Genomic DNA, 16,943 nt, shown 5'->3' with positions numbered 1-16,943 from the left:
ACATTTGTACCCAGCGTTACTTCCAGTTCACGTAATTTATAAAAAACACTTGATGAATCACCATCTGAAAGTTTAAACTTTTCACAACCATAACCTGCTTCGTTTTGTCCCACTTCATCTTCATTTATACCAACTTAAAAAGTTAATTTGGTTTTAAGTGTTCTGACTTTTTTTTTATATTTGCTGAGTGTTTATAAAATAAATACCAAAGGATAAAAGTTGAAGCATAACAAGTTTAACAAACATTTTTTCAAAACGTGTTGTTGTAAATCTATCAAGTAACACGCAATTGACTCTTTATCTAACTTATGAACACAGTCAATCAAATGGTTTGTCTGCTCAAATAAAAAACCAGCATTGAGTTTGAATGCTGGTAACATACGACATAAATATTTTGGACCACGCCAAATTAAAACCAACATAAAACTTAAATTGATTAATGCTAGTGAATACAGCTTTTCCTAATAAAGACCTTGAGCAATATGCAATAGAAGGTTTTACGTAGACTTCATCTAATAATAAGAAACATTTTTTTTCATAGCTGTTTTTTCCTTTTTAAAAATCTCACTTATGAATTAAAATTAGTCGAGATTTTTTGATGTAATTTTTGAGATAATTTTTTGAAAAAGTGAAATACTTGGAAGCTGATAGTCTTGTCTCAGTCTGTCATATAGCAATCTAGATAAAGAATATTACTCAAAACCACGAATAATCATTGCATCAAAATTTTCCAAAGTACATAAACTTTGTTGTATTAAGGTTTACATTGTATTATCTCCAATATTCTTCAAGTTAGAAATAAGTAAGTATTAAGGTATCTCCAACATTCCTCAAGTTGTGAATATGGTTTAAACGTTCTTTTTTATCAGCTGGTTATCGAAATATCTTTTTTTTATTTTATATTTTATATTTGCCATTGCAACTCATTACACAACGTTTCTTTAACATTTTTTAAATTTAATGTTAACTATAAACAACACGTTCAGAACACTCGATAACTCTAACTTTTGAAGTATAATATATAATCAACTTCTCGCTTTAACTTCTGTTTAATACTAGCCCCCAGGGGGTATCCATAAAGTACGTACGCTGTAAAATCACTGATTTAGGACCCCCTTCCCCCTTATGCGAACCTGTACGCTTTCAAAGACCCCCTTTCCTCCGCGTACTCACGCATTTTTTCTCTCCTTATTATTTAAAGAGAAATAACGAGGAGAGAAAATTCCTCATTAATTATAAAAAAAAAAACACAATTCTGATTTGTTACACGTGAAATTCAATGTTTAAAAAAAAATAAAATCATGTTTAGGAGAGATAGTCAAACCGCGTACGTACTCACTGTCTTTAACACCCACTCCCCCTCTTGTACGCGTTCGTAGGCTTTTGGAAACCCCCCCCCCCCTCTACACCTGGGTACATACTTTATGGATGAACACCAGTATAACCGTACATTTTGTTCGTTTACAAGACCTTTTAGTATAAAGATAGTCATGGTTGTTATTCATTTTCTCAAATACTATTATTGTATCTTATTATTACATGATGTAACAATATTACCTGATTTATGTTCTCTTCAGCCCTTGATTTTTGTTTTGACTTCATATTGCCAATCAGGGCCGTCCCAAAGAGATCTTAAAAGGGGGTGACGTATCTGTTTTTTGCCGAGTAAAGCCAAGAAAGAATTTTTTGCCGATTAAGATTAAATAATAAAAATAAAGTTGTTGTTGGTTGACCTATGCCGACTGCCAACTACAGATCCAATTTTGCCCACTGCAGTGTCCAAATTTGCTGACTAATTAATTTCTTATGGGGTTAGACACCCATATACGTTTTCCCTTGGGACGGCTCTGTTACCAACCAACTTGTTCAGATTAGCCGTGAGCTCCTGAACTCTGGCCTTTTTCTTTTTAATAGTTTTGTCTTCAACATTATACATTAGCATAACATTGCATTACCATAAGCCTCTCCTTTTTCTGCTAGATAATAATAACACTCTATTGTATAAATAATGCGCTCTAAGATTTTTGAAAAGATAGAAAAGATAGTTATAGGGTAATAGTTACTGATATTGTAATAATCTCCTTCTTTCAAAACCTGAATAACTTTTGCAGTTCGTAGTTGTTCAGGAAAAACTCCCTGGCGGACAGATGATTCATAAACTTTTAAAAGAATTTCATTAAGATGATCAAAACACTGGAAAATAGTTAGTCACCATTAATTCCGTCAGATCTGATAGCTTTTTAATATTTTAGTGATTGGAAAGCACTTCGAATTTATTAAAAGATAATTCTGAGTATACTTCTTTGGAACAGTTGCAATTATTCATTGCTTCTAAAAAATCATTAAAGGCAGCTGGAGTAAAGGGAGTCTTATTAAATTCATCAGATATAGCGTTTGATTCATGATTACAATTGTTATCAACTAAACCATCTGGGGAATGAAACCTGGCCCTGTTTTTAAAATGCTGGTAATTTCTTTTAGTACTAGCCAAGTGTGCTTAAAGGTGTTTTTAAATTTGTCTAGTATTAATTTTTTATTTATTTAAATATTATTTATTTAGTTATTTTTAAATTTGTCAAATATTCTTGAAAAACTTTTTTTTTAAGCGTTTACAAATTTTTTCCAACAAGTATTTAAAACCTTAGTACATTTTCTCATTTTCAGATAATTTTGTTTTATGATATTTCATGTATAGTTTCTGTTTTATCTTTTACCACTCTTAGTAACCCAAATATTATATATATTTTTTATTTAAACGGCTTTTTTTAATAATTGGAAAGTAAGCATACTATTCGGCATAAAATGTTATAAATAAAGTCTCATAAATGGTGTCTGGATCCTCCTTAAAGTTAATATGACCCAAGTGAAAACTGATTTTGAAATCAGAAGTTCCTTTTAAAAGTCTTTTTATAATATGCATCATTGTGAAGCATTTCTTCATTGTTTTTTCTGTATCACACTGCAATTTTAAATTGAAAACGTCTACATTACATTACTTCATCGATGTGACCAGGTCGTTGTTTGCAATAATATAGTATAAGCCGTTATCATTAGCTTGCTAATATAGTATTTTGATATAGTATCTTTATTACAAAATTTTAGTATTAAAATGAAAGTGATGTCATTGCAGAGTAACAGATTCACACTTTTTTAGTTTAACCAAGGACCTATAAATAGGTCTGCTATTAATACGTCCTTAGTTTAACAAAAAAAAAGAATTTGGCTTTTAGTGAATGATTAAAGTAAGTTTCAGTAAACTACTTAATAATCATTTTTAACTATAGACACCAAGGGGGAAGGTAAGCTTGTCTATCAAAACATCAAAACAACGTTACAACGTTTACAAAACATCAAAATAACGTTACAACGATAACACACAAAAATAGCATATAGCATATTTTTAAGAACACATTACTTATTTGTAAGTAGGGAGAGTATCCACTCTTGACGCGAAAATCTAGGGAAAAAAAGAAACAAAAAAAAACAAACGATAAATGAAAAATTAAAAACAAATTTAGATTTCTATATTTATAGTTCTATTTAACTTTGATAAAGTATTTATAGTTCTATTAAACTTTTAAAATATTGTTTTTTTAAATTTGATTTAGGTGCCCCAAGAAGTCCTTACGATCTTATTACAAAGCACCGCGGATGAGCATTTAGTTTAATATTAATTTTTCAATTATTATTATTTTAGGAGTTTGCAAATTACCTAAGCGGCCGTAGGACAGTGGTTAGCGCGCTTGCCTCAGAAGTTAGAGATCGGTGGTTTAAAGCTACTTCTGGTTAAATTTTATAACATCGGTAAAAAAGGAGGCTTGAACTTCTTTTCAAATGCTCTTGCGCGGTGCTCTGTGATAAGAACGTAAGGACTTCTTGGGGCACCTAAAATAAAAAAAGCTTAGTCTTTCCAACACATTTCGCTATATATTAACAAACATTACTATGTGTTAAAAAAGGCCAGACAACACAATCTAGCTTTAAAGCTGTAAAACCACTTAGCACTAAACGCTGCCAATTTATCCCTCTGCTACAAATACACCGCTTGGATGTTAAATCTTGCTCTGCACGTTATCAGTTTGCATAACTTTGAAAACACGGAAATAACAAAAAATAATCATATATACTATTTACAAACACATAAAGCCTTAAATAACAGTTATAAACACATATAACAATTATAAACACATGTTAAAAAAATTATATTTATCAAAAATTATCAAAAAAAAAGTAAAAATAATAATTGAAGTCATACATACAATATGTGCCATCAAACCTGAAAGCAATAAATTTTCGAAATAAATAGTTTCATGACTATAAATTAAGAACTTTAAAACATCTTCTCTTAGGTGCTTAATAAACGGGAGAGTAAGTTAATTAATTTTCAATATATATATATATATATATATATATATATATATATATATATATATATATATATGTATATATATATATATATATATATATATATATATATATATAATTTTTCTACTATTTTCAACAAAGGTTATATTCTTTAATTAATTTTAAATTTCATAGTTTAATCTCTCAGCGTTCAAAAATTTTGACCATATAAACTTAATTTCCTCTCAATTTGAAGAGGTTGCAAATTATATATAGCCATAACTTTTAAATGTTATTTGTAGAAAATTTAATATTTATCAATGAATTTAACTTTAATGGAGAATAATAAAAATAGTATTTTATCAACTTGTTGCTCTCACGTTTCGTGCTGCTGTGTCCAAAATTTTAGTGCTTTTTTCTTTCCAGGCTCCAAACATCGCAACTTTTTGAAAAAAATCCTTATGTGATAAAAGTATACATATGTAAAGATTTGGTGTTAGCTCTATGTCAAGAAGTTAGCTATCTCAAACACCGAAAAATGCAAGATACGCCCCCTAATCAGTCACTGATAAGATTAAAAACTTTCAGTGTACAAGCACTTTCATATGGTGAAGTAGTTACTACTAGGGTTATGTTTTGAAAAAAAATTTTTTGTCATTTCATATCATTAGACCTGCGAGGGGTCGAGTTTTATATTTTTTTGTTGACAAAGTAATTTACGAGATTTCAAAGTTGCTAATTTTAAGGTATGTTGTTTAATGTGTCTATCGGCATCAAGCTGAGTGGGGTACCTTGACACAAATTTCTAATTTTACTTTAAAGAGATCCCAAACCTTCGAGACATGCTGTATTTATGGTAAAGAATAATAAAGAAAAATGTTTAGGCTAAATTTTTGCATGCATGCATTATTTGGGTTATAATTATTGGTTTCAAGAAAAATTCTGCCTTTTCTCCAGGTTTTATACTTATTATTTACTTTTTTAATGCAGCTCATAGTTTGTATTCAGGTACTTTTTGGGTGGGGTTCCTTGATACAAATTTCTAATTTTAATTTAAATAGTCTGTTATGTTTTGGTAATTGATAAAATTAATTATGTAGGTATAAATTTATTCAACAAATTAAACCAATCGTCAAAAAAAGGCGTGCTAAAAAAATTGTTACAAAGCAAAAGCCAAAAACATATCATGGTGCGCCACTCTTCCCTAAGCATAATAAATCCTATTGAAATTGTGGTATAACATGTTATTTCAAAAAATTCCCATCCACCCTTTTATTAAGACCTGCCCCCTTCTTTTATTAGATCTGGAATACAGTTCTTACTACCCTTGTATTCGAGCCCTCCCCACCCTCTCCCTTGGTTGTACCAATATTCATTTGAGTGTCAATACATAAATTTTCTACCCACTCCAAGCTTTTTAACTTCCTACCCTTGCTCCGCTAACTATATTTTACTTGTCATCAGCAAAATCTTTATCCCAAAACTAAAAAAAAAAGTGCAAACTGGATTCTAATATTAGAACATGTATAAGCCATTTTTATCTTTATTTATTAGTCTTTTTTATCAATTAATGATAAAAATAAATCTTTCCTTGTAATCAGGCTTTAAAAATTTTCCTTCAATTAAAAAATTTCGTACAGGTAGGTACAGCTGTACAAAATTTGTACTAAAATACAAACAAAAATGATTCCCTATAACTGAATACAGGAAACTTCTGAAGTGCTGAAACTTTCTGTAGTACTTAATATGATTGTCTTCCCTTATTTTTCAATCTATCGTTTTTAGTAAAGTTTTGTGATTCAAAGAAAAGTTGCTTTTTTGTTTGTTACCCCTTAAATACTTAAATAATTTTAGGGCCGTTGATCAGATTTACTCTGTATTTTGCAAACATTTTGTTTTTAGGACATATAATTTAGACACACGTTACCGTAATCTTATTATAAACAAAAAGACGTAACCAACTCCAAAAAACTCTTAAAAATTTATAAGATTAATGATAATCTTATCAAAGAGATCAAGAAATTTATCAATCTTTACCATAAAAAAAACTTATATCAGTTTATACAGGTTCGTTACAAAAAATTTTTAGCTCTGTTCCCTCTCGCAACAATTTTGGTCTTAACCTCGTCTAATTGATAGAACATATAAAATTAATAATACTTGGCTGGGATTTGATAAAGACATAAAAAATATTCCTTTTTTTTTACAAAATAATCAATTTCCGGAAAAAATTATTGACTCTGAAATTAAATATATATCGGTAAAAAAAATCCCTTCTGTTTTTACCTTAGTTAAAAACTCAAATATATAGTACTTCAAGCTTCAATTTGTTGGAAATTTTTCTAATTATACTAAAATGAAAATTAAAAAAATTGTTTATAAATAATGCAAAGATGTTCTATTTAAATTATTATTTACAACTAATAAAATAAAAAATAGTTTTTGTTTAAAAGATCCACTTCCAAAGCTGCTTAAATAGAAAAAAAGCTTGTAAATATTGTTTACAAACTTTCTTGCGCTGGCTGTAATGCCAGATATATTGAAGAAACTTCCAGACATTTAACAATTAGAATTATTGAGCACCTTAGAACTAACAAAAAATCTCATATACATAAACAGTTGACTACATCGCTTTATTGTAAAAACTTGAAATTCGTTTGAGATTTTAGATACCGCTTCAACTTAACATAAATTAAAAGTAAAAGGAACGCTTCATGTTAAATGGGAAAATCCCTCCCTTAGTAAACAAACTTTCCATTATTACATTAACTATTTAATTAAAATGACAGTTTATAGTATTTTAATTATAATGATTGGTTATTTACTGAGTCATTTTGTAATTTTATTATTGGTTTTTTACGTTTATTTTTTGGCCAATAATATTTTTCTGTAAAGTCTTCCGATCTTTAATATTTATAAGAGAGTTTTTTTTTTTTATTTATTGTAAAACGAATCTTTTGAAAATGTAATGCAAAATTACGAAACACACCAAGATTCAAAAATATCGTGTTATTTTTAAATATACTTTGTCACCCGAGCAAATTGCTCGAAGTTGGGTCCTCTAGGGGGTGCCCCTGCATCTTTTTTTTTCATCAAAATTTTTGTCATTACGCCTTAAAATAAAACAGTTACAACTTTGCGGACAAACATTTAATACAAAATGTTCAATGCTGCTAACAATAGAGTAAGCGTAGTCAATAGAAATGACCTTGGCCTGAAAAAGCTATTTATAAGTTGGTCTTAAAATTTGTGAAGAAAGTTGTCACGTGATCAAACCTAATTTTTAAAAATGGCGTATATATATATATATATTATATATATATATATATATATATATATATATATATATATATATATATATATTTATATATTAGTAGTAGAAAATCACAAAATTTTTTTTCCATTTAACACTGTGTTTCATTAACAAAGATTCATCAGAAATGGATGATCAAATTAATAAAACTTCAATTTATACCAAAAATTAAATTACAGGAAGTGTAACTTTGACAGCATGGTGTCTTTTGAATTTCAATTTGAAATTCAAAAGACACCATGCTGTCAAAATATATATGGGAATTAAAAGAAAAAAATATTGATGATTTTATACTGAATTGGTCTATCCTTCAAACAGCGCCTGCATATAACAACATTTCCAAAAAATGCATACTATGCCTACAAGAAAAATTTGAAATAATTACACATGCAAATCAAGAACGCTTATTAAACAAAAGATCGGAATTAATTTCTAAATGTAGGCACGAAAATAAGTTTCTCCTAAAAAACTATAAAAATAAATGAGTTCAAATAATATTTACATTAACTACCCTTTTTAAAAAAACATTTAAAAAAAATAGCATAAGTAATCATTTCTAAAGAATTCTTTTTATAATAGTGTCAGCAAATTCCACAAATGTGTGAAAATTTACAGTAGTTAAGACATTTGCGACTTCCTGTAATTTAATTTTTGGTATAAATTGAAGTTTTATTAATTTGATCATCTATTTCTGATGAATCTTTGTTGATGAAACACAGTGTTAAATGGAAAAAATTTTTGTTAAGTGATTTTCTACTACTAATATAATTGCTCTGTTCTTTTAAGAACATTGAGCACTCTATTGTGTAGAATACTTTTTAAAGTTGTTTAAATATATATATATATATATATATATATATATATATATATATATATATATATATATATATATATATATATATATATATATATATATATATGTATATATATATGTATATACATTTACAAGACCAATGAGGTCTCGCATGAGGAGGGGGAAGGTCGTATGTGTTTTTTGGCAACTAATAACCATAAAAAAAATTTGGTCCTTGGTACTTGAAATTTGCTAAATGTCAAATATGCCAACTTGCACATATCACAGTAAAATATTGCACATATGACAGTTTTGGGGGGTGGAACAACTCCTACACCTCCCTGGAAAAAAAAATCCCCCTATCCATCAGGAGCTTCAAATTTAAAAATCACAAAAGCAAAAGAAGCGGTTTAACAAAAAAGACTTCATACGTTGACTTCATACGTTGCAATGATTTGAGGATGAGGATATGGAAGAATCTGATAAGTCAAATTCCTGAACTGAACAAAAGCCAATAAGCAATGCTTCATCAAATGGCGTGAATTGGAAGTTTGAATGAAAAGTGATCAGTCGATTGAAAATTTTATGAATAGCCGTATCCGCAATAAAGCAGTCACATGGAGAAAAATCCTGAAACGAATCTAGGGTGCGATTCTGTTCCTTGGTGAACATGGGTTTGCTTTTCTTGGAAAATTAACCTAATAGAAGATTTTCAAAACGGAAACTTTTTAGGATTGCTGGAACTGTTTCACTTTATGACCCAATTCTCAAGGAACACGTGATAAAAGTTATTACCAGAGAAAGTGTCAATGGCTTCAGGAGCATTACCTTTCAAATTGTTCTCAAAATGAATTTATTGGCATTGAAATCCAAAAATTACTGGGTTGGACTCGATTGAACTTTTAATCGTTTTGGTTTTTTCTTAAAACTTATTTGAAAATGACAAAACTGACCGCCTTTCAAATAAAAGGCATATTAGATTTAAAGTTATTAAATCTCCAATCTCGGTACAGTTCGTTAGTGAGAAATACGATACAGTACCGGAAGAGCTGTCCAAATAAAAACGAGGCCATGGCTAAACGTGATGAAAAGGGGAAAAAAAAAGAAAAGTTGCTGGAGGAAATTGTAATAAGGATAAAAGTAACGATTTTATGACTATTGAGGGAAATTCAAAAAATATACATGAAAAAATAATTATTGAATGCAATACTTTTAACGGGTATGGAGACTTAAATAGCAACACCAATTTAAAAAATAGCAATACCATATTAAAAGTTAATGAACTTAACTTAGAAGTACAGCAATTTTTAGTTGAGCTGCAGAATGAAAATAATAATTAAAAAAAAAATTAGTATCTAAGCAATGAAATGGTAAGTGAATTAATCTCAAATACAAAAGTCAGCAAAATCACCTTTAAAGTCAAGTTTTGCTGATAAACAAGTATTCAATAATGACGGCGTTTCTTAGATTTTGATCTAATACTAATAAAAAAGCTAGAAGAAGTCTATTTTTTAAAGAAAACAGAACAACATTAAGTCTGAAATTATTAAATCACTCACAAACGGTTCACGGAAACAGATTTTGCTTATAAGGTTACAAAAAATAATTTTTGCACTAATTGCTGTTATCGGAAACAAAAGTTAGATAATTCATTTATGCTACATAATACTAAAAGTAATGTTAAAAATAACATAATCGATACCAATAACTTATGCTTTAACCCATGTGTGAATATAAAATATTTTCAATATGGTTAAAAAAACATTGTTTGAAAGTTAACAGTTTTTCAACTTACATAAGTTGAAAAATTGCCAACTTTCAAACTATGTTTTTTTAACCATTTTGAAAATATTTTATATTTACGCATGCGTTAAAGTAAGTATAGACTATTCTTTAACTGTAATTATTTAGTTATAGTTATCGAATATTAACTTATGGTTCAACTAACAGATTAGCAATTGTATGTATATGCATATAAACAAAATTAAAATAAATCAAATACAAATCACACACATATATATTTCAAGTAATACCAAATAGCAGCTTGATTTTCATTGCAGATTTTCAACTTTTATTGTTTTACACGACTGTCATCAGCAGAATGATTTTGTTTTCAACATGATTTTGCAGATGATTGGGGATCCCAGTTTTCTAGTAGTAGACCCAGCAAATCTATAATCATTAAATTGTTTACATTTTTAACAAGCAACTTTTTTTATCTGAACAGATAATTTTAATTTTTAAAAAGCTTCTTTCAGTTTCTGCTTAACTGACAGCTATGGTATTCACAATACTTTTGGTTTTTCTAACACTTGGTGGTATGGTGTGGTTTTCATCATTCTGTATTGCGCTTTTAACAAAGTCTCTAAAATCATTAACATCAGTTTTGCAGGAGGAAGTTTCCTAAAACATACAAAGTTTTTCTTCTGCCTCCATCCATGGTATAGTGACCTCTTCAATGTTCCATGATTTAGGTTCGACCAAGTTTATGAGATCATACATTAGATGTGAACCTTTATCATTATCTCTACTTGAAAAATGGTTGGAATCCATTAACTTTTTCTGCATGTTCTGGATCATAGAATTCAACAGCTTCTCTCTTGGCAAATTGACAAATTTAGAATTGTCAGCAAAACCTATTTTCTTGAAGTTTTTCAGAGTCTACTTTTACAATAACTTCTTTTTCATGTTGTACTCTATCTTTCTTGAGCATTTTAAATGCTTTTACTGTCCTCTTAATTAATTTCTCAGCAATTGGCAGTGTACACTTCTGGCTTGCAATACATTTGAAAGAAGAGAAATTTCATGAAGTATATCTATTATGTGTGCCAAGTCACTTAAGAAACGCTTGTAAGACATCCGTGCAGCCATTCCTAAAAACTTTGCATTGCTGCAGAAATATTCATGCATAACAGAATAATTCCACTCCACTGCTTGTGCTGCACTCAAACTAAACGCAGCCCATCTTGGCCCTAAAATTCTGCCTATTTTTAGGATCTCATGTCCCAGCTGCTAAGAAATACTGTACAACTGCATTTGAATTTTGTTTGTCTGGTGAAAGATTGAATATATTTTATCCATAAAGATTTTGAAGTGATTGACTTGTTTTATTTCCTTTATGACATCATTCAAAAAGTTGCAGCCGATAGTTTAAGCAATATCAAAGTATTATATTAGGAAAATCTTTTTTCAGTCTTACACCCGCACCTGATGATTGTCCAAGCATCACACTGGCCTCATCTGAGCAAAAAGCAATGAGATTTTTTTTTCAAAAAATCCATACCAAAACTAACACTATTCTGTTAAAACTAACACTATTCTATTCTGAGAAAACACCTGTGTATGTTTTCTCCTCATTGTCCTTCAAGTTCCACAAGTCCCAGAAAAATCGTTGGAGACAGCTCATTATCTTCCACTTTCACATAGATTATAAGAACAGACTCATATTTTACGGCCTTCTTCAATAATCTTTGAAAATATTTGACCTTTAATGACCTTTGCAATGTGAGATACTATTTTTACTGCAGTTTTGCGGGAATGAAGGCAAAAACCCATGTCAATTACATTTTTAATTTGGAGTTCAATTTCATCTTCCGCATCACTAAATGGCTTGCTTCTTTTTGCTAAGCTATACACTGTGTTGAAAACTTTGCATATTGAGCTGATGTACTTCTCATTAGCTTTATCAATGCTTTTGGTAATGGTATCATATTTACAGGCATAAACTTGATTTACACAAATTGCATGACCCTTGGATGTAAAATGTTCATTCATTTCCTTTCTGAGGGAAGCTTGCTCGGTTGTTTTGTTCTTACCTGATGCTAGTACTTGACACTTTTTCCATTGAAATATATACACGTTTCATATTCAGAGAATTAAATTTTCCACAATGCAAGAAACCAAGTTTTTTATCCTGCATAAGTAATCTATCATATTTTTGTTTGAATGAATCATATTGTTTCATACCAGCAGTCTGGAAGTTGTTGCTTTTGATGAACAGCATTGGTAGCTGAGGTTGGACTCATTTCTTCCTGCAGCATAGTATCCTGAGATGAATCAGTATTTTTCTCTTGTAGCACTGGATTAGGAACTAATATGGTATCTATTTCTTCTTCTACCATAGCATCATGCAGGGTTGCAGTATCAGTATCTGAAGACAAAGCAGTCTCATCCAGAGTATCTGCAGTTCTTCTAACTTTTTGTACAAAGTGGAACATGCTCTTCTGTCTCTTCATTTTCAGGATTTATTCTAAGAAATAACATAAAATACAACATGAACTAATTTAAGACTCTTTCAGATTGTTCGCACCGGCTCTTGCGAACCGGCTGAATCCCGCCGCTGAATATATATATATATATATATATATATATATATATACATTTAAATGCGATGAGAAGTTAAGAAAAACTAGTGAAGGTAGAATTTTAGTTCAAGAGATGACAATTTAACGTGAATTTTTTTTGTTTTTTATATTTGCATAAAAAAAAAAAAACTATTAATATATATAAATATAAATATTTTCAATAAGAGAAGAAACAGCAAGGCTGTTTAAGTTGCACAACTAGAGAACAATGATTATAAAACTGTTAAAAAAAAATTACTCCAAAACATAAGATTTTTTAATGTTGTTACATTCATGTAACTTGGATACATCCATGCATCTTGTTGATATTTAAATAAACCGTATATCCGTTTTTTTTTGATTTTATTCTTTGTTTAGAATTTTAATACACTTTGCTTGAAATTTGCAGAAAAAATTTTAGCGGATTTAAGATTTGCAAGCCCAAGTTCTTGATAGACTTAAAAGCATTGAACAAAGTGGAGATGATGATTTTTATTTGAATGATGACAAAATGGGTTAAAAAAGCCCCAATAAGTACATTTGAGAGAATCAATATTATTGAAAATATTTTAGAAGCATGTTCAAATGCAAAAAAATCAAGATAACTTCTAATATTCACTCAATTAGACAATAAAAATCTATATTCCAATTTTTATTGTTGCTAAAGAGTGAAGCCTGGTTGTATAAAAATTTAAGTGAAAATAATAAAATAGGTAAAGTATTTATATATATATATATATATATATGTATATATATATATATATATATATATATATATGTATATATATGTATATATATATGTATATATATATATATATATATATATATATATATATTTATAGATATCTGATATCTATATATAAATATATATATATATATATATATATATATATATATATATATATATATATATATATATATATACATGTATATATATATATATATATATATATATATATATATATATATATATATATATATATATAGTAGTAGTAGTAGTAGTATATATTTGTCACAACAAAAGTAAAAATAATTGACAAAATAAAAATCATAGAATGTCAGATTATAGTTAGTTTTTGTGAAGCTCATATTGCAACTTTCACTAAGGATAGCTGCGAGCTGTAGTAACATTAGAGCTTATCAAGGTTCGCTTTAAAACTGTTGACAGTTGGAGAACCGATTACTCTATCCGGTAACATATTCCATGCATTGGCAATGCGATTGTTGAAAAAGTGGAAACGAGCTAAATTATTGCTGTACTTTTCACGGTGAATTCTTTCTCTGTGATTTGCTCTTGGTGGAATTGTGATGAGAGGAAAGTGCCAGTTGACTATGTCGATGTTATTAATAATTTTATATTTTTGGATAAGGTCACCACGTTTACGACGTTCAACAAGAGAAGATAAGCCAAGTTGTAAACATCTGGACTTGTAGTCTAACTTTTTTAGTTTGTCTGGTATTTTTGTGGCTCTGCGCTGTATTGATTCAATAGTTTGTTCATCCTTCGCCATATGAGGGTTCCAAGCTGGAATTGCAAACTCAAGTGAAGGACGGATGTAGGTGGAGTAGAATTGTTTCCATAAAGAAGCATCACGAGATTGGAAAGTGTGTTTTAGGATGTCTAGCATTTGATTTGCTTTACATGAGGCAATGATGGATTGGGTTCCTGCTTTAAGATCATTGGTAATTTGAATTCCCAAGTCACGCTCAGAGGTAGTTGCTTCCAATGTAGTTCGAGTCGTTATTGAACAAGGGCCTAATTCCTCCATTGAGTACTTGAAAGGTGTTAATTTTTTTTGGCCAAAGTGCATGACCTTACATTTCTTTGCATTTAGCTCCATGAGCCAAGATTTAGTCCACTGGACAATTTGGTCAATATCTGATTGGAGTTGAAGTTGAGCAGCAAGTGAGTTGACAATGCTTAGGATTTTAGTGTCATCAGCGTAAATCTTACAACTGTTTTCTTTGCTTATTACATCTGGCAGATCATTGATGAAAATAACAAATAAAATTGGACCCAAGACTGATCCTTGCGGAACTCCACTTGTCACAGGTAACCAATTCGATTGAGTGTCGCCAAGGATGACTCGTTGAGACCTGTTGAGTAGAAAAGCTTTTATCCAATTGAGAAGATTGCCTTCGATTCCGTACATTTTTAATTTGTAAAGCATTCGTTGATGTGGGACTTTGTCAAAAGCTTTAGCAAAATCCAGAAATACGACGTCAACTGGTAGCTTTCTGGCTATATTTCCAGTCAAGAAGTTCATTGTTTCAAGGAGATTTGTAATGCATGCTTTTTTCTCTAAAAATCCGTGTTGACTATCTGATAAAAGATTGTTTGATTTTAAATGCTGCATGATTGCCTTTATAACTAATTTCTCCATTATTTTACACGGAATCGAGGTGAGGGATATTGGTCTATAGTTTGATGGGTCGATTCTGGAGCCCTTCTTAAATAAAGGTGTTACATTTGCTTTGGACCATGAGCTTGGAATTTCACCATTGTCAAATGACTTTTGAAAGATGAGAGTAAGTGGAGAAGACATTGAGGTAGAACAAAAGCGTAAAACGTGAGGACTGACATTATCTACACCAAGTGATTTAGATATATCTAGTGCTGAGAGTTCCATTAGAGTGTATCAAAAGATATGCTATTGAGGATTGTGTTAGTTCTACGATCAAAACGGGGAAGATTGTCATTGGATGGCTCTTTGCTGAAAACTGATTGAAATTGATTGTTAAGTGAGTTGGCTATTGTAATTTTGTCAGAGCTAATGATCTCACTGGAACTGGTGATTCGCATAGATGAGATCTGATTTATTACAGAGCGTTTACTATTTATGTATGAAAACAGTCTTTTAGGATTACGCTTATCATTGGCAAGGGCAATTTCGAAAGATTTCAGAGAAGAATGACTTAATTTTTTAACAAACTTTCTAGTTTCCCTATATATATAATATATATATACATATATATATTTATAAATATATATATTTATAAATATATATATATATATATTTATATATATATATATATATATATATATAAATATATATATTTACATATATATATATATATATATATATATATATATATATATATATATATATATATATATATAATATATAATATATAATATATATATATATATATATATATATATATATATATATATATATATATATATATATATATATATATATATATCAGAGGTACCTATAAGTAATTAATTATTTAAGTGTCAACAAAAAAAGATAAATATATTTATATTAAATTTTGATTCTAATCAATTATATAATTTCCATCGTTATCTAGGACCTTCTGCCATTTTTTTGGAATAGTTTTAATTCCATGCTCATAAAGTTCTGTATTCTTTGAAGAAAAATATGCTTCCAAGTGATTTTGAATATCATCGACTTTTTTGAAATTTTTATTCTTCAGAGAATGTTCCATGGACCGGAATAGATAAAAATCGGATGGTGCTATGTCTGGTGAATATGGGGGATGTGGTAAAACCTTCCAATTTAGCTGTCTTATATTTTCTTAGGTTAATCTTGTTGCATGTAGCCTGGCATTATTATATTGCAGTATTACTCCTTTTCTGTAAACCAGAGCTGGATTTTTACCAACAATTGGTTGTGTAATCTATCAATTATTCGCAATACAATTTAGCCGTAACTGTTTACAGTTGATTTAAAGTAAGCCATTGATTGGTTACCTTGTTGTTGTTGTACGAGACCCATTCCTCATCACTAGTAACAACCCTTTGCAAAAACGGATCATTTATTTGTCTGCACAAAAGAGATAAGCAAAATGTAAGCCGTTGATCTTATAGATCCGACAATAGATGTAGGACCCATTTCCTATCCCTGTAAACCTTTCCAACTTCCTGAAGATGTCCAGGAAATAGCGTGTTTGCTATTTCCTGGATGTTTCGGATAAACCAGTATTTTTTATCCACCAGTATTTTTAAAGCGTCATTGTCAAACCCTATCAGGCGCCCACTTCAATCGCTATCAGAAAAGTCAAAATTATGATTAGAAAATATTCTAAACCAACGCTGACACTTATTGACTTTTAATACGTCTCCATACACATCACAAATTTTCTTTGTCGAAACTTTTGCATTAACACCCGTCTGAAAATGAAA

General features: G+C 29.5%; 1 protein-coding gene across 1 annotated transcript in view; it reads left to right on the top strand.

Moving 5' to 3' along the window:
- LOC136080362 (mucin-2-like) overlaps positions 1 to 16,943 on the top strand; it is a 200,982-nt gene that overhangs the window by 91,859 nt on the left and 92,180 nt on the right. The window contains 1 exon segment of the mRNA XM_065796978.1: positions 3,698 to 3,765. Within this exon segment, the coding sequence (XP_065653050.1) occupies positions 3,698 to 3,765 (68 nt within the window).

This window comes from Hydra vulgaris, chromosome 05, assembly GCF_038396675.1.
Source record: "Hydra vulgaris chromosome 05, alternate assembly HydraT2T_AEP".
In the NCBI taxonomy this organism is placed as follows: domain Eukaryota; kingdom Metazoa; phylum Cnidaria; class Hydrozoa; order Anthoathecata; family Hydridae; genus Hydra; species Hydra vulgaris.
This window is presented reverse-complemented; position numbering and strand designations above follow the sequence as displayed.